Source organism: Neopelma chrysocephalum, unplaced genomic scaffold (assembly GCF_003984885.1).
Source record: "Neopelma chrysocephalum unplaced genomic scaffold, ASM398488v2 Primary Assembly neopelma1_45, whole genome shotgun sequence".
Classification (NCBI taxonomy): Eukaryota; Metazoa; Chordata; class Aves; order Passeriformes; family Pipridae; genus Neopelma; species Neopelma chrysocephalum.
Window position 1 is genome coordinate 20,801,726 of NW_020897704.1, and position 20,245 is coordinate 20,821,970.

The following is a 20,245-nucleotide window of genomic DNA, read 5'->3' on the forward strand; positions in this document are numbered from 1 at the left end:
GGCAAACCCCATCTCTGACACTCTTAAGCCCTGAGAGGGGTGCACCAAACAGGCACCACTTCCACCTGTCCTTCTTTCATACAACAACCTGGTCCGAGGCTGGACTTGCCTGGAACAGAGTTGTTTCAACCACCCAAGGCCAACAACATAACAGGATGAGACAGGAAAAACTTCCCTGTTGACATTCCCTTTGCACCCATCAGCAAACCTCCCCGGCTAGCCACGACAACAAGGCTCTGCAGCCTGCAAAAAAATTCAGGTGGTCCTACTTATTTCATTATTTTGGATGAACATTTCATTGCAGCCACGGTTTCCCGGCGCTACGGGAGCACCCCCTGCGTCCCCTCCTAAGGCAGGGTCCTGTCCAGGACTGGACACGGTGCTCAACTCCAACCCCCCGGATCGGGATGTTTTGGGAGCGAACAGGAGAGGAGACCTGGGGACTCGGGGGCGGGGAGGGGGCCGCGGCCGGGCGCGGAGCTGGGTGGTGCCGAGGAGGAGGAGGAGGAAGGGGAGGAAGAGGCGGCGAGGGCAGCCCCGGCAGTGGCGACGGGCGGCCCGGGGTGCGCTGGTTCCCTGCGGGGGCGGCGGGCAGCGCCGAGCCGGGCTGAGCCGAGAGGAGCTGAGCCGAGTAAAGCCGAGCTGAGCCGAGTCGGCTGTGCCGGGCGGAGCTCAGCAGAGTTGAGCTGAACCGAGCCGAGCTCGGCAGAGCCGGACGGGACTAGGCTCAAGCCAAGCCGAGCGCAACTGAACGAGGCTGCGCAGAGCCGAGTTGAACTGAGCCGAACCGGACTGAGCCGAGCCGAGCTGAGCCGAAACGGGCTGATCCGAGCTGATCCGAGCCGCCCTGCGCTGCGTGGGCAGCAGGTACCGCCGGCGGAGCGGAGCGGGATGCGCGGGGGATGCGCGGGCAGGACCGGGCAGGTCGTCGCGCTGCGGGAAAATGTGCCGGGGGCGAGTGCGGAGCGGGTGGGACCTTCGGAGTGGGATGCAGCAGCACCGAGAAAGTTTGGGGCAATGCTTACTGCTGTCGGCTTTACATTGTACCCGGACGCTCCGCTCCAGCCATCAGTTCTTTTTCTATTACGGGATTTTAAACCTGACAACTTGACATTTATCCGAAGAGTTCTTTTTCATTATTTTACTTTTCCTTTTCCTAAATAAGAGTCTAAATTACTTTCAGCTTCTACACCTGATGCATTTAGCGAGTGTTTGTGGTTTCGCCATCACATTTTCCTGCCTTTAAAAAAACGGTGTTGATTTCTCCCGTGTACCTTCATGCGACAGAGGGGAAAGTGAGAAACACAATTAAAACCGACCGTAAACAAAGTGTTATTCAACACAGTGAACAAACTGGGGAAAATAGAGAGGGAAAATACTTTCCCCTGCTGGGTTCAGTGATGCTTTGTAGGTGTTTCTTGGTTACAACAGTATGTGATAAGACAGCAGATAGAAGTCTAGCTTTAGAGGCGATGTTGTATCTCAGCAGCTGGATATATCATTTTTGGATCGAGTTTGTAACGTTCTACAAACAAGAGCTGTGACAAGTTGGAAAGCAGATTTGAGCGGTAAAGAGAAAGGAGCTGCCTCTGTCCCTCCTCTGCCCCGTAGTGTTTGAGCTGCATTTCCTTCTGAAGGAGGGGACTCGGAGACCCAGCCCGGCTGCTTGAGACCTGGGCTGTGTTCCCTGCACGCACATTGAATGCTAATGAAGTTACACTCTTGGGTGTAATCGGACCCTTTTTAATAGCAACTCCAAGGCAAGTAACTGACTTCTCGGCTGTACTTCAGTCTCCAGTATTGTGATACTTTTCGGGGTGGGGGGGAAAGCTTTCTGCGGGCTATGTTTTTTTTTAATTTCCACCGATGAAAGAACAGTAGCAAAAAAACCCGACTTCAGCAGCTGAGAGCCACTCAATTGAGTCATGCTAACAGCAGATTATTTAGTAGGGTTACTAGGGCAGGAAGAGATAAAGTTTCACTGAACTTGCTATTAAAAAAAAAAGGCGGGGGGAGAAGCAGAACAATTTGTAGTGAATAGGGCAATGTTCAGACTTTTGTATCTTTAAACAGCCAAGTCCTTGAGGCCCTGGACGTGTGGTTTTTTTATGTTTCTTTTCTTATCCTTCTTTTTGATTGAAGAAAGACTTCACATTCCCATTGAGGCCACCAGGCATTCCGAGTTTCTGGGGAATGTGCTTTAGAAGCTGAGTTGAGGGACCAGGAAGGAGCATCTCCAAGGAGGCTCTGTCCCACCTGGTTGTGGTGGAGTGGGGCTGCATTCAGCTGGAAGTATCAGATGGCCTCCTGGAGTTCACGGGTCTGCCTAAACACTTGACATCGGAGTTGAATCCAAATCCCAATGTGGGTTCCATGTTGTTGCCTCTGTCTCTTTTTTTGGTGTCTAGGCTGGACATGAGACTTTGATGTCCACCAGCCTTCACTTGCCAAGGCTCCCTGAGCCATGCTGAGCTCCTCATTTTCCTCACATGACTTTTTAGCCAATTACTGTGAGGACACATGATGAATGAAGCAAGTTATGCTCAGCCTGTGCAGAGGTTTTGGTCTGGAAAGACTCCTTGCTTTAAGATGATGCCATAGTTGCAGTGGTATGGGCAACACAGAGTTTAGTTAGACTTTCTCCCCACTTCTACATATCTTTTGGGATTTTTCTCAAAGCCTTATTAAAGATTCAGATGCCCCTCCTGAACCTCCATCCTGCAGCTCAGCAGCCCCCTGTGCCCTGGCTGGTTTTGTAGTCACTACTACACTGGGGAAACCTTTTAATATTTTTTCACATCTAGGACAGCTGTGAGCAGAGGGATATGACATTGCCAGGGTGGAGCTCATTTTTTTTTCTTTTTTACTGCCTCAGGTGTGTTTCCTTTCAAAGAAAATCACTTGATTGACTCTCAGAGCTTCTCACAGGTCCAGCCTCACAATCCCATCAGAGGGGGAGGGGCTCAAAGGAAAGGCTTAGAGGGAGAGACGAGGAAGGAGGGATGGAGAGAACAAGAGCAGCAGCTTAGATGCCCCTTGGGATCTTTTCCAGGTTGGTCTTTGTATATACTCCCACTTTTGTTCTGCAGGAAGTGATATGGTGAATATATCTTCTGATGGCAACTTTTTGGTTTCTTCTCTTATTGTCTGGGTTTAATTGCAAAGAACTCTGCAGCAGCCTGGGAGGAAGGTGAAATATGGACCACCTCCCAGGGCTTTATTAGGAGAGCTGCTCTGCTTTTGGCTTTTTATATATATGTTTGTGGATCAAATTAAAACACTTGGCTGCAAATTCTGCTGTTGCTTCCCATTTTGCTGGAGCCAGGATTTGTGTAAGCAGAGTGTTGTTCTTTGCCTAAGCTTTGAGAAAGTGATGCTTAAAATAGGAAGGGAAGAGAAAGTCAATACAGGAGTACGAACATCCAAAACCTTTATGTGTGCAATCAACTGTAGGAGTAACCAGAGCCTGGATCCTGCAGTCACAGGTACCTGCAGCTCAGCATGCACAGCTCTGTGACAGGGCTCTGTGCCTGTTCTCACACAGAGAGGTTTGGATCGTGTTTGTGATTGACATCAGAAGGCAGCCTGTGAGCACCAGTGACGGTTTGTTTCCATTCCGTGGTGTTGTTCTCTGTTTGCCTCCACTTGCGTCTGACTCCTGGTTGTTGGCCTGGCTGGAAGGAGAACACTGGCAAAGGCAGCATTAACTGCAAACCCTTCTCTGTAGCCAGCGATGCCCTTTGCATCATTGCTTGTTTGTCTCAATTTTGTGATTTATCTGCATCGTTGTTTGCTTGTGTCAACATTGTTATTTATCAGGCCCGTTGGAGTTTTTTGATCTCTCACCACCAACCAGACCACATCCAGCAGCAGAGATAACATTTAACTTTGATGATGTGAGTGGAAGGAACCCAGATTGCTTTTCAAATTATGCCCAGCTGTTTTAGCAGTGGATAATTCCTCTGATTTGTATTTTAGCAACATCATTGCTTCAGAGCAGCTTGCTGGGGCAGAACGGTGCCATTCCACTTGGGAATATTCTTATTTCCACCTGTGTGTAAGAATATATGCTGTGTTTGCTCCTTCAGGGCAGAAATGCTGAATGGAATAAGTGTATAGTTGTAAAGGAGGTACCAGGGGGAGATGAAAAGAAAATGGTGCAGCTTTCACACAACTGTAACTCTTCGCTCTCACCACTGGGTCATGTGTGGTGAGGATGTACCAGTCATCTCTCAAGTGAATTTCTTTATATTTATCTGAGGTGTAAAGAGGCATGAGATGTACAAATGAGAAGTTGTACTTAATACTTTTGTGGGGGTTTTGAGTGGCCATTTCCACATCACATTCTACCTGTTTGGGGCAGTTGTTTACTGAGAAACGATTCAGCCCCAATTATTGTATCATTTAATTTGCTTGGCATTCATTCAAAAGAAGTGTATCCCTTTTTCCTTATCGTTGTCAAGGACAAATGTCTCATCTCCTGGGGATACAGTATAGTCAGATCATGTACATAGGAAATACCAACCCTAAAAGACACAATAATTTCCAGTTGATAAACGAGTGGGAACAGGGACATCATGAATCTCATGGCCACCCGTCTATCATAATCAGCCTGACTCTCTTGCTCCTGTGACTTCAATTACATCTACTGAACTTGCCATTTCATTGGGAAGGTGAAGGGAGTCCTAATGTAGAGACCATTTTAGGGCATCCTCACCCTGCCAGGTCAGTAGAGAGAAGGACTGGTGGGTGGAATTCATTATATCAGCGCTTGATGCTGTGTCCCCTGCAGTGCTTTTCCTGAGTGGCCAAGTGTTTTAACCTACAAGTGTTTGACACCCCACTGATTATGAACTAGAAAAACAGAAAAAACAATTATAGGAAGTGTCTTTTTTGTTTTAATGAGATATATGTACTTATTTACCAAAGTATTGCTGCATTGAAATCATCTCCTGGCATAGACAAGGCATCTACAATGATGAAAATTTCAGTTTCCATCCAGGGTTGACAGACCATGGACAGTTAAAGGAAAGTATTTGATATGACATCTGTAGAAGACTGTTGGAACATCTTCCATTGTATGTAAAGGATTCCAAAGATGACATTGAAAATCTTTTATACTTAGCACATCGTAGTTATGAGCAAACATGACAGTAGGAGGACCGTCTCTATAAATATGACTGCCCTGACCAGGATCTGAGGATGAGAAAGCACATGAATGTATAAAAACAAGTTGATCCTAAGGTGCTTAAAATGCATATAAAAATAAGTGAAAGCAAAAGTTGCAAAACCATGGTACACATAGAAGCAGAAAAGGTGAAAGAAGGAGATGGAAGGAAGAAGGAAGTCTTGCAACCTTGTGTGTAGCAAGATCACAGCCCTTCATGGGCATGGTGACATGCTCCCAGGTAGGGTGTTAGAAGAGCAGGGTCTAAGCTGGAAGCATCAGGGTTACAGATTCAATTGGCTTTAGAGTGCAAGAACAATAAAGATGTTTCTCTTTCCAAAACACAGAAGATGTTCAGAGTTTTTCAGAGTTCAGAGCTTTTCAAGTTTTTTCATGGAAATATTTTGGTCTATAACAAAGATGTTTCCATTCTGTGTGCTGTTATTGTGTGTCGTAGGAATTTAGTTAAAGATGATACGTGCATTTGCACTCAGTTGTTTCCTGGTGCTTCCAAGATGCAACGTGACTTATTCATGTGGTGCAAAAAGGTGTTGTATCTATCCCCAGTGTCTAAATGTGGATAAATCTGGTTGACAGAAAAAATGAGGGTATGAGGGAACCTTATCTATAGTTTCCATGAGTCATTATGGTAGGTCAGTTGTATCAAAACAGTTCAGACCCTCGAGCAAAACCCATCCCTTTTCTTCAGAAAATGTGCATATTTTTTAGTTGAAAAAGTGATTCTTTATCAGATATGTTGAACAGAGTTTTCTATGGCAACAAAAAGCACTGGCTCAACACCTGCTGCACGTGCAAGGTTTTATCATTTAGGCAGGAAGGAAAATGATGTTAGAAACTCGTCTGAAAAGGTTATTCCAGATGCTGGTAGTAACATGGGAGAAGATGTGAGTGTGCTTGTAGAAGTGGTTCACTGAGCTGAGAAGGTGGGTTAGACCTCATCAGGATGGCAATCTAGGGCAGGAAGAAGACTGAGGACACAGAAAAGCCTGAGAAGGCACTGGTTGCAATGATGTGGATAGAAGACAGACAGGTATATGGTGACAGGGTGTGTAGGGGACTGGGGACAGGCCTCCCTACTGCAGAAAGGTGAATGGTTAAGGTATAGATTCAGCTGTGATTAGATCTATCACATTGTACTGAAGGGCTCTGGTGGTGAAGTTACAGCTGATGAAGCAACAAGGGGCTCAGTGTGGTGTCCATGAGCAACCTGGTCTAATGGAAGGTGTCCCTGCCCATGGAACTAGACTGTAAGGTCCCTTCCAACCCAGACAATTCTATGATTCTTGAAGTGGAGGCATTAGAAAGATCCAGGAACAGTATAGCAGACAACTTAAACCCCAAACAACAGCTTTAAGTCAAACACAGATTCCTCTTCTCTCCCGACACTGGGATATTTCAATGCAGAGCAGCCACCCACCCAGGCCAGGAAGTGCAGTTCCTGCCTCATATGGCAATGCACCACATGTTTTCTGGAAAAGCAAATAAACCCAGTCCATCCCAATAAGCAGAAGGGTTGTCACACCACTGTAAATGCATACATTTGCTGAGAGTGTGGATTTAGAGTAGCTCATCTCAGGGATGCGGGGATTGAGGGTGAAAGAGGGTGTGTTCTCACAGCAGAATGGCTGTAGGGCTTTGGCTGACTCATTGTTTTGTGAAGTTATGCTGGTTTTTGTGGGAGAAGAACCCTTCTGACAGATGCACTCCTAACTTTGGACTGACAGTGAGTTTTGCTTGGTTTAGTAGTGAATACTTTGTCCCTGTCTGGCCTCACTGATGTAATAACTCAACAGTTCAGAGGCAGTTCTTTCTTTGGGCTCAAACATACATCAGCAGTAGCTTCATCTGGGCTAAATGACTCTGTCTGAGGAGCCAAATTTAACCTGTAACCTAAATAAACTGCCCAGTTAAAAGAAAAAGAGAGAGAGAATTGCTAGTGGCAGGAGAATTGTCATAGAATCATTGAATGCCAGAATGGTTTGGGTTGGAAGGGACCTTAAAGATCATCTGGTTCCAGCCCTCTGCCATGGGCAGGGACACCTTCCTCTAGACCAGGTTGCTCAGGGTCGTATCCAGCCTGGCCTTGAACACTTCCAGGGATGGGGAAGGAGATCAAACACACTCACATAAGGCTAGAGTAACTTCCCTGAACTGTGCAGGCTTGTTGCAGCTTTGCTTTGGTACAAGTGAAGTCCTAACTCAAGTTGGTCCTTTAATGACCCTCTGATTTTGTAAAGAGCAAATAAAAATCCAAAGGGCTGCTCAGGGACATCCCAGCCACCACATTGACAAAGAGGCCAAGCTTTGGGGTCACTTAGTGCCACAAATCCCCTCGAGCCTGGCTCCTGACTTCTGCAAGGGTAGAGGGAGCAGAAGTTTAACCTCTATTTTGTTTCAAAACTAAGTTACATATGATTAATTTTTCACTTGGATCCAAGTTTACTCTTCTGAGGAGGTTTTTGGTGTGGTCATTTGATTTTGCTGTGGAGTTTCTACGTGCTGGTGAGGCCCCTTCTCTTTCTCATGTAAATCAGCAGCACAAGTGATGGTTGTGGTGGGAGGAGAATCTGAGTGAAAAGGGAGGCATTTTGGGGCTGATATGTCGAGAACAGAAAGAGCAGCTGAGGCTTATAGAGATCTGTTCTGACTTGTGAATGGGATTTAGACAAGGTCGTACCCTATGTATCTACAGAAACCAGAGAGACAAATGCTGTTGTGAGAGTCACTGTTGTTTGTCTTGAAGGACTGTGCACGTGTTGAGAGCTGAATTTACTCAGGTTTTCCCCTTCCACCCTTACAGTAACACTTGCTATTTATGTTTTGATTTGTAACTTTGGTGTAATAGTAAAGAATAAGCATCCTCCACCTTCCGTTTTCATCTCCCCTGTCCCTCCTCCCCCTCATACAAGGGGAGGATGTCAGGGCAACTACAGATATTGTTATTAAAATGTTTGAGCAAATAAAATAGACAAGGACTCCTCAAAACAGCTCTGTTTCTCCCTTTCCCTCCCATCAAAGTAAGGTGATTCTCTGCCACGTATTTTCCAGTGACATTGGAAAGGATAATGCTTTTACCAAATCTCATCATTAGAAAATTCAATTATGTCAGTTTTACCAGTTCCTAACCGTTAGCATTGTCCTTCTGCCTTATTTATAGACCAGTTTCAAGCCCCACAGAAAGTAAATAAAGGTTTCAGTACATTTTGATTCAGAGTCTGTTGTCCTTTGCCAAACCTGCAGACAAGAGTCCTTAGCTTATGCATCTCTGTCTACAATACACGTGTTAGTTCATGGGGGTCTCGATGCAGAAAAAAGACCCATAGGTAGATCTGAACTTGCCCAGCTTCTGGCAGGTGAGACACCCCATCTGGGAGCCATCCCCTCTTGTCTCAGAAGCTGAAATGCCAGACAGACATCTCCACCTGAACCAGCAGTGGGGAGAAAGAGGCATTTGAGGTCACCAGGCATTTGACCCATTTTAGTCAGCTCCACGGAGATAATGGAAATTGAAAACCCAGCAGGTCTCTTTCTTTCTGCTGTTTATGAAGGGGGCCTGGGGTGAATAGTCCGTATGCAAATGTATATGGAGTAGGTAGGAGAGTGAATTTCTAAAGTTAAATGTCAGGAATTGGTTTGTTTGGGTAAAGAGGGGAGGGAAGAGGCCTCCAGTGTGTCAGGATCAGTAGATGGGTCTATCTCTGTGGGAGAAGTTGCCATAGGGTGGTTCCTGGGGAATGTGGTCCTTTTTAGGTGGGGGACCCCATTAACAGAAGCATCACCAGCTACTGCCCTATATAAGTGTGGACCTCTCTTGATAATCACTCAGAGGGAGGGTGTGGAGGTGGATGAGGCAGAGGGGCAGCGGAATGTTAGATGAGGATGTGGTGTTAACTGAATGATCTCTGGACACAGGAGTGATGTGAGCCTCTGAATTCAATCCTTCAGGAAATGCCATCTCTGCTTCCTGAAGTCCTGGTAGCCACCATTACTCCTCTTCATGGCACAGCTCCCACTTGCACAGCCCCTCTAGTTCTGCAGCTCTAGGTTAGACACCAGCTAGGCTGTCACATTAGAGGAAGGGTCTTTCTTCCTTTTGTGTATGGTGAGGAAAGGGTAGTGACTGATTATAACCTTTGTCATCTCTAGAGCCAAGCACTGCCTTTATTTCTTTAGTCAATCCTTGCTTTTCTGATCATAAAAAAGAGACTTCATTCGTCTAAAATAGAATCATACAATGGTTTGGATTGGGAGGCACCTTAAACACCATCCAGTTGCAGCCTCCTTGCCATGGGCAGGGACACCTTCCACTGTCCCAGGTTGCTCCAAGCCCCATCCAACCTTGTCTTGGACCCTTCCAGGGATGAGGCAGCCACAATTTCTCTGGGCAACTTGTACCAGGGTCTCACCACCCTCACAGTAAAGATTTTCTTCCTAATATCCAATCTAAACCTACTCTCTTTCAGTTTAAAGGCATTCCTCCTTGTCCTATCACTACATAAAGTCATCTGTTTACAAAATAAACAGTCATCTGTTGTATCTTTGCAAATGCTGCTATGGCTGTAGCTCAAACCATCATTCAGAGGTGACCAGCTTTTGAGCTGGTCCCCGTTTGGGATTTTGTGAGTGTACCTGGACATCTGAGTGTGTAACTGAGCTTTTCTCTGGCGGGTGGTGTGGGCAGAGGGACAGCACATCTTCCTTGTGCTCTGCACTGCTTAGCTGAGCTGCAAGAGTGATGTTGAGGTTGTTCCTGGGGACTGTGAGCTGCACTAGTACTGAGATGGGCAGTGTAGGATGGACTGAACATTTGTTTGCTTCATGCAAGGCTCTGTGCTACCTCCTGAGCTCAGGGAACAGCATGAGCCAGGGCTAATTAGTAGAGAAACACTGTGAATTTTGGGAAGAAGAGAAGCAGATATTGTCTGCATGCTCGTGACATAACATTTCACACAGTGTGAAGATAAACTCATGAAGGTTTGCTTAAGCAGCCAGATGGTGATATGAAAAAAAGAGAGAAACTAAATTTAAAACTAAAACAAAGAAACATTCCAAAAACCTGATTCTCAGCACTTTGAGCTAAAATGAATTTTATCTGTGTTTTGTATTTCATTGTTCTGCCCACTGTGTGTCCTCTATCCCTCCCAGTCAGAGAGATAACTAAGGGCAGAAGCACAGAAAGAAACTGGTGGATAAATGATAAAGTTGATGTGAGCTAAATGGTGAGTGGAGTGGAAAGTTTTATGAAGAGATGGAGACTGAAAGGCTTTCAGGAACTGATCTGAAGCTCCGACACTGAGAATAGGACACCAGGCTAAAAATGGGAAGAGGGCTTTCAGCCTAACTGCAGCCAGAGCTGCTTTACTTAAATAGAAGTGTAGTTTCAAATTCAGTATGATTGAAGAAGAGGAAATTATATATGAAAGTTTATTTAAGTAGGTGGCATTAGGAGTAGGAAAAACACAGAAGCTGGAATTGTGATGGTGTTGACAAGAGAGGGCACCTGGAGCAGGGAGCCCTGAGGTCGAAGGAAAGAAACAGATATAATAACTGGGGGGGATTTTGATGAAGCCGTGGCAGCAAAGATGGATGGAGCAGAGAGTGAAGGCAGAAGATGTAGGTCTGCCAGCTGCTGCTGTGCAAAACAAATATTTCTGCTTTTAAGGTATTTAGCAGAAGAAATGTAAAGCTGCAAGGGTGTGGAGAAGGCTGAATTATCTGAGATATCCGTGGTGCTGTTCACTGTAAAATGTGAGCTGGGCCAGGTGCTCAAGGGGATAGAGATTCCTGCAGACTTCCTGTGAGGATTTCAGGGCAAGGAGGAGGCAGCTGAGGGCTGCGGACAGGAGAAAATGTCCAGTGCTCCTTAAACAATAGTGCAAGCTCTGGAAAAACACAGGACAATCCTATATCAAAATTAGTTTAGTAAAATACATGGAATTAGAGAATCACAGAATGGATTGGGTTGGGATGGAACTTAAAGATCATGTTGTTCCAACCCCTCGCCATGGACAGGGACTTCTTCCACTAGACCAGGCCCCATCCAGGGACTACGTCTCCCAAGCTTTTTGTGTCACACAGAATCAGGGTGTGGATGTCCAGTGTGGACTCCAGTTACAATCTGAGGTTTCTCTGTGACAAATCTGCCCACTTTTTTGAGGAGTATGTGGTAACACCAGGCTCACAAGGAGCTTCTCTCCTGACAGATGGCCAGACAGATAGGTCAAGGATGATACAGACAGTCTGCTGGGTGGCAGAGGGATGAGTGAAATGCTCGTTTCCAGCCCAACATTTCAGTAATTAAGGGTCCAAATACCTTTAGCAGATTTCTGGATTAAGCAAAGACATTAAATATCTCTACTGCTGAATGAGGTTAATCATAGCATAAAACTGTGCCTTAAGAAGGAAGGATGTTCATATGCCCCATTCTAGTCCTGTTCCCATCCTTGGGACTTTTTTTTTTTTCTTTTTAAGGGAAAGAAAATAAAAAATGGGTGCAGGTGCTGGCACTGGCAGGAAATTCAGTGCATTAACAATCATCCTGATACAACATGGTGAAGTATTTGAGGAACACGCCACCTGTGTCATTAGAAAAAAAGCACCAAGAACCCCAAAAGACAAGAAATCTGTGAAGTAGTGCCAAAATGTTACAGAAATACAAAAATTGCTGTGCTAACGAACAAGAGGCCAAAGGAAAGGACATATTGTAGCTACATCTCAGTTCAAGATATTTTTATTTCCCTCATTACCTTGAAAAGCTCTTGAAAGATTCTTTTGTTCAGTGTTTGATAAAAAAGGCACTGTCACTTCTAGTTTGGCCTGTGTTTGTTAGAAAACAACTAAAACCTGAAAAGATAATTTTAAATACTAACTTATAAAAAGTGCAGTGGGGATAATTACTTTGACAGCATTTCTTTCGAGTTTGTGTGGCCCAAATGTTGCAGAAATGAAGTCTTACAGTAAAATAAATTCACCAGAAGCTTTCCAGGAAAATAAGGTAGCAAAATTGACAAGTATTAATCTGGACTCCCAAAAAATTAACAAAAAAAAAAAAAAAGGAAAAGTTTTACGAATAAGAGTAACTGAAAAATTGGGCACTTTTCTAGTGGGACCAGTGAGCAAGTTTGCTTTGTTTCAGGACCACACATGACAAAAATTCATTAAATGTGAAGAAAAAAAAGAGGGTTGACCTAGATGCAGGGACAGGACCTGGAAGGATTTATTCCAAATAGAGATTTGGTGAGTCTGCTCTGCTTCTCTTCCCAGTTTGCACGGATAACAAGGGTTTCGGCTTTAAAAGCCTTGCCTCTCCAGAGGGAGATAAATTCACATTTTCTACTGGAAAACAAAAGGCATATCTGAAAGAGACTGTACTTTTAATATAAGAATTTGTCTCCCTCTCTGTGAGCAAATTAAGAAGTGCTGAGGAGTGTTCCTGGGCTGTCTTTCCTGACTGTCTTTCCACTTCTAGAGCAAATTTCTCAGTGAATGTTTTCGGTGTGGGGTCCTCCTCCGGCTGTATTTCCCTATCTTTCCAAGCTGTCATAACTGTTGGACATGAATGCATCTGCTCCTGGCTCAAATCCTAAAATCTGGGTCCTTTTCAGTGGATATCAGAACATCAGTGATCGGACTGATCTTGGCCATCTTTGTGGCAGATGTAATCATAGTGGGGAAACAGCAATTGCAGGATGAGTTTGGCTTTAACTATTTAAAATATCTTTAGGATGGGATGATGCACCCCTACAAGTGCTTACGTCTCTTTGCTGGATATTCTGGGAGCTGGGCTGGTGGCCCATATGTGCACTGCAGTTGTCTGTGTATATTCATGTGAATCCACCCTTAATCTCTTCACCAGCAGCGAGGCTACAATTTCCCAGTCTCATTATCCCAAGCCAAATGCAGTGCCTGCATACCATCCCCCACGTTATTCCTGCTTAGGACAGGCCCCTGCATCCATCGGGGTCAGTCAGATCAGGGAATGGACACAGCTGCAAACTCACTTGTCAAGCAGAGTTAAAAAAAGGATTGCTTTTAGAGAAATCTGTGCCCTGATCCCAAATCCTGCACAACCACTGGGCTGTGCTGGAAGAGATTGGGAACCTGCAGTGTGACATGGGGTGGAAAGCTGAACCATATCCTTGGACATAGCCTGCATTTAGGTTTAAGGGTTAAAGCAATTGTTATTAGGAGTCCTAAGGATAGCAAAACACAAATTCCTTGTTTTTAAGACCCAGCTATACATGTATCTGCTAGAATGGTTGTAGATTCCATCCTAGAGTCCATGGATGTATGCAATGACCACTCGCATTCCCAGCAGCTGCTTTCTGCAATTCCCCAAGTGGGATGAACACCACCCCTTTCACAGCTTTAAATCTGTTTAAGATCTGAAAATAGGCCTGAGGCTCCAGTCTTGCCTTGTGCACAACAAATGCAACAGAAAGAAACCCGTGAGCTCAGCAGAGTCCAGCCAGACATGTTTGTAGGCCGTACGTAGGAGATCGGGTCCTGTTACTAATACACACAACTTGCTTTAAACAAGCATCACAAGATTCAGAGACTTTTAAACAGAAATCCTCATTTCCCATGCCTGCCATTGGCCCCAGAAAAGTCTGCAAGCCTCATTTCCATGTGGAGAAGAAATGCTTTGCCCGGGTCCTCTGTGGCTGCAATCGATGAGGAAGGGGTTTCGTGGAGAGCATCACCTCTGTTTTGAAATGAGGTTGTTCCAGGAAGTTTTGGGAGGTTCTTGGTTGCACTGAGTCTGGTATTGTACCAATCCCATCAAAGACTGTTGATCCTGCCCTTCCTCACCCTCTCTCTCCACTGCCTTTGTGAGTTGTTGCAGATGGGGTGGCTGACTATGGAGAGAGGGAAAATTAAATGGCTGTGCAAATTCCCCTCCTTTTCCTCTCCCTCCTCTGATCCAAATCCTCATAAAAGGAGAGTGTGAGAAATGTTAGGTGGCACCCAGAGAGGTTCTGAACTTCCTCCTTCCTGAACAGGCTGGTTTGATTTTCTTGGAAAAAACAGCTTGTATTGTCACCCAAAATGAGTCACACAAGGGAGTTCCCTTCTGTATGGTCTGTGGAATATGAGGAGTCAGAGGACAGAGAGACAGGGACTCCAGCCATCACTACTGGTGTTCAGGGTTGCTCTTGAAATCTGCAGGAAGGCCTTGAGGTGTGTTATGCTCATGTGCAGGTCTCCACCAACTATACAAACAGATCTCTGCAGGGTCAAGACCTGCCTTTTTGGCTGGGAGATGCCTTGCAGGGGGTGAAGAGAAGTTCATACCCTTCAGCTATAACTCCTCGTTCCTTTCCCTCTTGGTGATGCTGATCCTGAGATTATGAACTCATTTTGCAAGCACAGTTTTGCCTCAGAAAGGAGAGCAAGCTGGAAATACTCCCTCTGACCTCGAGAAAATGAGAGTTTGACATTTTGAAAGCAGCATCTCAAATCCTGAAATATTTCCCCTCTCAGTTGGCCCTCATTCAGTCAATTGCCATCTTTACTGTGTCATACAAGCATCCATTTTCATTCAATTAAAGGCAAAAGCATAAATCCCACCAAAGGCAGCTGTTCTCCACTTGGATCTTCTGCTGACTGGGAGCAGGAGCTTGCTTCTTTCTTTGTCCTTAACCATAATTGATTAGGATATTAAGGGTCTTATACTTCCTAATATAGTTTGGGAATTATTTCCATATGTTGCATTATTCTCCAGAGTGGGCAAAGCTCCCCTGTGCCAGCAAAGTTGGGTGCAGTGTTGCTGAACCCCAATTACGCTGTGTTTAAAGTTTTACTGGAGGAGAGGTTGCAGGTGGCCTCTTATAGAAAGCTGCATTTCATCTCAGTTTTCAGATACCTTATACTATCCTTTCCACTGGGAAATTAAGCAGAACTCTCCATATCCACTGCAGCTGTTTCTAGTGTTAAATTAAACTGCTGCTATTACAGTGAGCCGTGCTGGAGCTGAGCTGTGTTGTTCCTTAATTGTTTGTGGCTGTGGATACCAGCCAAGCAGCAGTCCTGTAGTGGCAAACGCTGGAGATAGGACCTGGAAAACAGATGTTTGGGCCAAAGCCAAGGTGGTTTCAGGAAAGACAGCGAGAGAGAAGCAGGAAACCAGTTATCTGTCTGATTTATCGGACAGGGGGAAGAAATTCACCCTGGGGCAGAGTGCTCACAAGAGGCTGATACAGCAGTAAACTCTGATTTTAGCAAGCTTTAGCCTGCCTTTTAAGGCTGATATGGGCAGCTGTTGGTTTGCCAGTGCTAACACTGGCTGTGCCAAACCTACATGCTTTGCAGCTGGGTGGAAAATTCTCACCTATTTGCTGGGGGCTGCAGAGCATCTTGTGCAATAAACTAGTTTATGTGAAGTCCCAGCATAAATCTTTTAGATCTGATACAATGAAGGGATTTTTTGAAATTTAATTGAGGCTTGAGGAATCTGATCAAAACTAGATCTTACAGTGCTTTATGTGAGCAGATCGTTCCCAGGCATTCCACTTTGCTCTCAAAGGAGGGAAATCACACGTTAATGGATTTCAGAGTCCCAATTACTCTTTTTTCCTCTCTCAGGAGCCCAGGTAACTGACTGCCCGAGATGGAGATAGAGATGCTGTAGACATTTAGGTCTTGGTGAGGTCTGTCCCACCCATGTTTTCACAGAATCACAGCCTGGTTGAGATTGGAAGTGACCTGTGCAGGTCACCTTGTCCAGCTCTCCTGTTCAAACAGGGACACCTGATGCCAGTTGCCTAGGACCATGTCCAGTGGCTTTTCAGTATCTTCAAGCATTAAACATCTCTGGGAAAGCTATTCATGAAGTGCTTGATTGCACAGAGCCAGAATGAAATATTGCACTGGAGGGGAGGGAGGGGTAGTCCAGCATTTAAGATTAAGGAAAGTTTTAAATGTCACTGCTTAGGGGGCTGATCCACAGATCTGAACAGGTGTCTTGAAGCACATCCAACCTTGATTTTTGGAGCAGTGATATGTGTATTTAGCAGGACAAGATGCTTTCACAGTTTTAACTACTCTGTAACTACATTGATTTCGTTGAAACATGATGAATGTCAGCTCAAACCTTCAGCCCTAATTTTATTTCTTTAATAGTTGAGCCAACAGTTTGACCACATTTTAGGGCTGAGGAGTCATCAAAAAACCTTTGGATTCCTTTAGCAACACTCGTGGTTTTAGATTCAAAAGACGTGGATCAGTAATTCTGAGTAGCACTGACTTTTGAAAGGCGGGTTTTGAAAGTCCTGGTAAGGGAATGCTTACAGCTCCCCCTGCACTTCCTCCTGCTCCTGCCTGTGGAACAACAGGTTCCTAGAGCCAAAGCTGTAGAAATTAAGGATTTGGAAGAGGATTATAATCTTCTATTGCCCAGTAGTGACTAGAGGCATGATGCAGATGTTTTGACTGTTGGCCTTAGTCTTTGGCCGTCTTTAGCTTTCCATACTGATGCTATGGAACATACAACTCCTTGAATTTCTCTTCTGCTGCCAGAGACCCTTTGATTTGTTTGTCCTTTTGTCTTTAGACTAAGTAGGCTTCTTATTTTTTGCAACAAAGGAAATGTCTAAATAATTGCATCACACAGAGAGGAGAAGTATATATACATATATGTCTTTCTGTTGAAGAGATTTTTCCCTACTTAAATTGATCAGTTTTCTCTGTTTCTGACAGTTGAGGTAGAAAATTTATCCTTTTTGTGCCATCGACCACTCATAAACCACTCAGTGCCACAAATGCTTCTCCTTATAGGCCTGCCTGTCCTTGAAAATTTAAATGCAAGTGGCCCTCATCCAGAGGAGAACAGGATCATCCTAATCTCCTGTATGCAGCTCCAGCAGGTGCTTTGCCTTCCCCTGAGCTTCTGGGAAACTGCAGAAGTGCTGGTGTTTTCCTGGTTGAGGGCGATGCCACATGCAGAGGTCCATGACCCATCATTCTTGGGGATACACAGTAGACAAAAATCACAGGATTATTTTCTCTTCTTCTGTTCCTCTCGGGAAAAGGAAGTGCTATTTAACTGCACAAACCCATTACACCCATCCTGTCTCCCCCAGAAACCTGATGGTTTTCCTCTCTTTTAAGAGCAGTGTCCAAGAGGGTTTATGACTTTTTTGCTGTTTTCCTGAAAACTCAGCCTGGTTGGTAGCTGACATACCCAGGAGCTCAAAGGGGAAGGAGAATCTTCCTCTGTGGTTTATTGTATAGACTGGCTTTATGTAGGGTAGAAAATTTAGGGAAACCTCCTGGGAAGCCAGAATCTCTATCAGAGAACACCTACAGTTGGCTGCATGGGCCATCTGTGTCAGAAAGTGCTGGAGTGTGAGTGCTCAGTACTTGTGAATATTTGGGCCAGAAGAGTTGATGTTTCAGACCCAGCACTAACTGTAGCTGTTTGTCTTCATTTTATAAAACAGGAAGAAGGAAGAAGATCTCACCATATCCAGGGCACAAGTGAAACAACAACCTACTGCCACCTGACCATGCACTGACACAAAGTTGTTCTGAGTTTTACGGTTGCCCCAGATTTTTGTATAAGGGGCTGATGGAAACTCATTGCTCCACACTTCTGGGTAAGAGAGAAGACACTCAAGCAAAGGGCTGCATCTTGGTTTCTCCAGTTTTCCTCTCTCCTGGATGGTCTTGCCTTCTGTCTCCTTGAACAGAGAGTCAAGTTTTAAAGTCAGCCCAGCCAGAGGAGCAGTTCTCCTCATTCCTTCAGCTGAGAAAATCTTTTCCATGTTGTCCACAACTGTGATGAAAAGAGAAGCCCCTCTCAGACACTGAACTTGTCTGTCAGGAAAATACTATTTACAGGTAAGAAACTGCCATTTCCAGCAAAAAATATGGAACTTCTTCCATGTGGGACTAGAGAAGCTGCCCTAGGGATAGAGCATTTTTCATGTGTAAAAAGAAAAAGAGACTTGGGCTGCATCCCACACCACAAGTTATTCAACTTTTTGCTGTTGAACAGTATGTCATTGCAATATATTTGACAGATAACAGCTGGTGATAGGACTGATGTCTTTTAACTCTGGTGGTCCAAGACTCAGACATCTGCAGCTGAGTTTCTGGTGCCTCTTGCTCCCCATTGAGTAGAAGAGGAGCCAGGAATGACAAGCTCAGAAGTTGAAACAAAAGTTGGGTGGTAAATCGCAGTTCTTGGGCCCAGATGGCACCACGATGGGCATTAACTACAGCAGTTAATGATTTCTGGTTTCACTGAACCTTCTCTCTGAAAGCTTTGAAAGAGCCCACAAAGAATACCAACCCAAAGGTTTTGTAGTGTTTCCTGGCGTCTTGATTTTATATGTTTCTATTCTCAGCTGCTTAAAATTATCCCAAAGTACTGTTTTATTGGTGGGGGGTTTTGTTTCACTGTCTATAGACTGTGGTTCATACGAGCTGAATTCTCTCTTTGTAGCTTCACTTATGAATAGGGGTCAGCACCCAGGCAGTTGACTGCTTGAGATCCTTTCCATGCTGTGTATAAATAGCACACAGCTATTTCACAGTTTCATATTCATCTTGCAGGCTTCCAGCACCCTTGTATTCCCAAAACTCTTCCTATCCCACAGCATTCGGGTTCTTGAACGTGTGACTCAAACTAAATTACAAGCAGGGGTTATCCCAGCCAGGAAAGCTCTGATTTGGCTCCTGTGTGTTCTTGTTCTCATTCCTGACGGTTGGTGTCAAGCCATGAGCGCTCAGAGCTGCTCCTGTGGGTTTTCCAGCCCTGGGATGAGCTCAGCTCCATGGTTAAGCCGACGGCTGAGTTACGTTACCTTGCGCACGTTAAGTCAGTCCCTCGCCTTGCCGGTCAGTGGAGGAAGCCAGAGAGTCTCCAGCTCATGGATAACTAACGGCCAACATCCCCCTGTCCGGCGGAGATAAGAGGCTGGTTAAAACCAAGGGAAATTTCAGACTGTCTCCCAAGTGTCGCCTGTCTTTTGTTTGACACAGGACTTGTCATGTCTCCCTTCCTGCGTATTGGTTTGTCCAACTATGACAGTGGCCCTTACCTGCCATCCCAGGGGGAGGTGATTAACCCTTACTGTGCTGTGATGGTGAAAGAAGCCGTGGAGTCAGGTAAGTGGGGAAGTGTTAAATGTGCATGGGAGCTTTTATAAGTCATGTGGGTGCCTTCATGTGTCATTTCTGGTGTGTAGGAAGCATGTTGGTAAAACACAGAGTGAACTATAAAATAGTTTGGCTTGGGAGAGACTTTAAAGATCATCTAGTTCCCCCCCTTTATGTGGGTTTGTGAAGCCCACCGCCCTTTATAAGGGTTGTGGGTGAAGGTGAAGTCCTTTTTGTGTCTCAGCACAGTACAGGTTTGGGTTTGGCGTGGTCTGCAAGACAATCCGATTTTAAGCTGATGCCCAACAAATCTATGTCTGCAGTTTGGGGTGATTATCAACTACATTACAAGTCCCAGCATGTGACAGAGCAGATGAGCTGAGCTGTATTTGGTTTCACTTTTCTGTGAGCAGTTGTTGGTTTGTCAGTGGGACTCCAGACAGATGAAATCTGAGTGTCCTAAAATATCCTGGCAGGGCCGTCCATGCTTATCATATTTTTCTGGAAAACTCACAGGTCCAGAGACTTCCATGGTTTCCAAAAAAAAGGCACTTGAACAGCCTGGTCTTTGCAGAGGGTTAATTTCTCTGTGTAATTGCTGTGCTGTGTAAAAGGTTTGAAAGTGAAACCTCATGCAAAGCAGTTTTCTCTGTCTGGATGTAGGGATTGTTGCACACTTTTCCTGATGGACCAACACTGATGAATCCTCATAGGGAAAACATTTCTTATATGTCTTATGCATGAAAATAGTCCCAATGAGAGGATGAAAAGTTCTTCAGTTGTGCTTTTGAAGAATCATGAGGAGCAAGACTTTCAGTGTTAGGGAATTCCCTAACACTGGTGGTTATTTATCTTAAGTCTTTGATAAATTCATAATTTGACTACTGTGATTCTTTAAAAATGAAGTCCACTCAGAAATCCCTTGTTATTGAGAATGCCCATGACTCTAATTCC

General features: G+C 44.9%; 1 protein-coding gene across 4 annotated transcripts in view; it reads left to right on the forward strand.

The window, feature by feature from the left end:
• The first annotated feature begins 578 nt into the window (after positions 1–578).
• Positions 579–20,245, forward strand: part of PRKCQ (protein kinase C theta) — a 58,971-nt gene continuing 39,304 nt past the window's right edge. Inside the window, exons 1-4 of one of the 4 annotated variants that reach the window (XM_027679585.1) lie at positions 579–867; positions 2,929–3,052; positions 17,629–18,028; positions 19,175–19,300. In XM_027679585.1, the coding sequence (XP_027535386.1) occupies positions 19,183–19,300 (118 nt within the window). In that variant the 5' untranslated portion in view covers positions 579–867; positions 2,929–3,052; positions 17,629–18,028; positions 19,175–19,182. The remainder of the gene's footprint in view (positions 868–2,928; positions 3,053–17,628; positions 18,029–19,174; positions 19,301–20,245) is intronic. The other 3 variants (XM_027679586.1, XM_027679584.1, XM_027679587.1) reach the window with 3 other exon arrangements.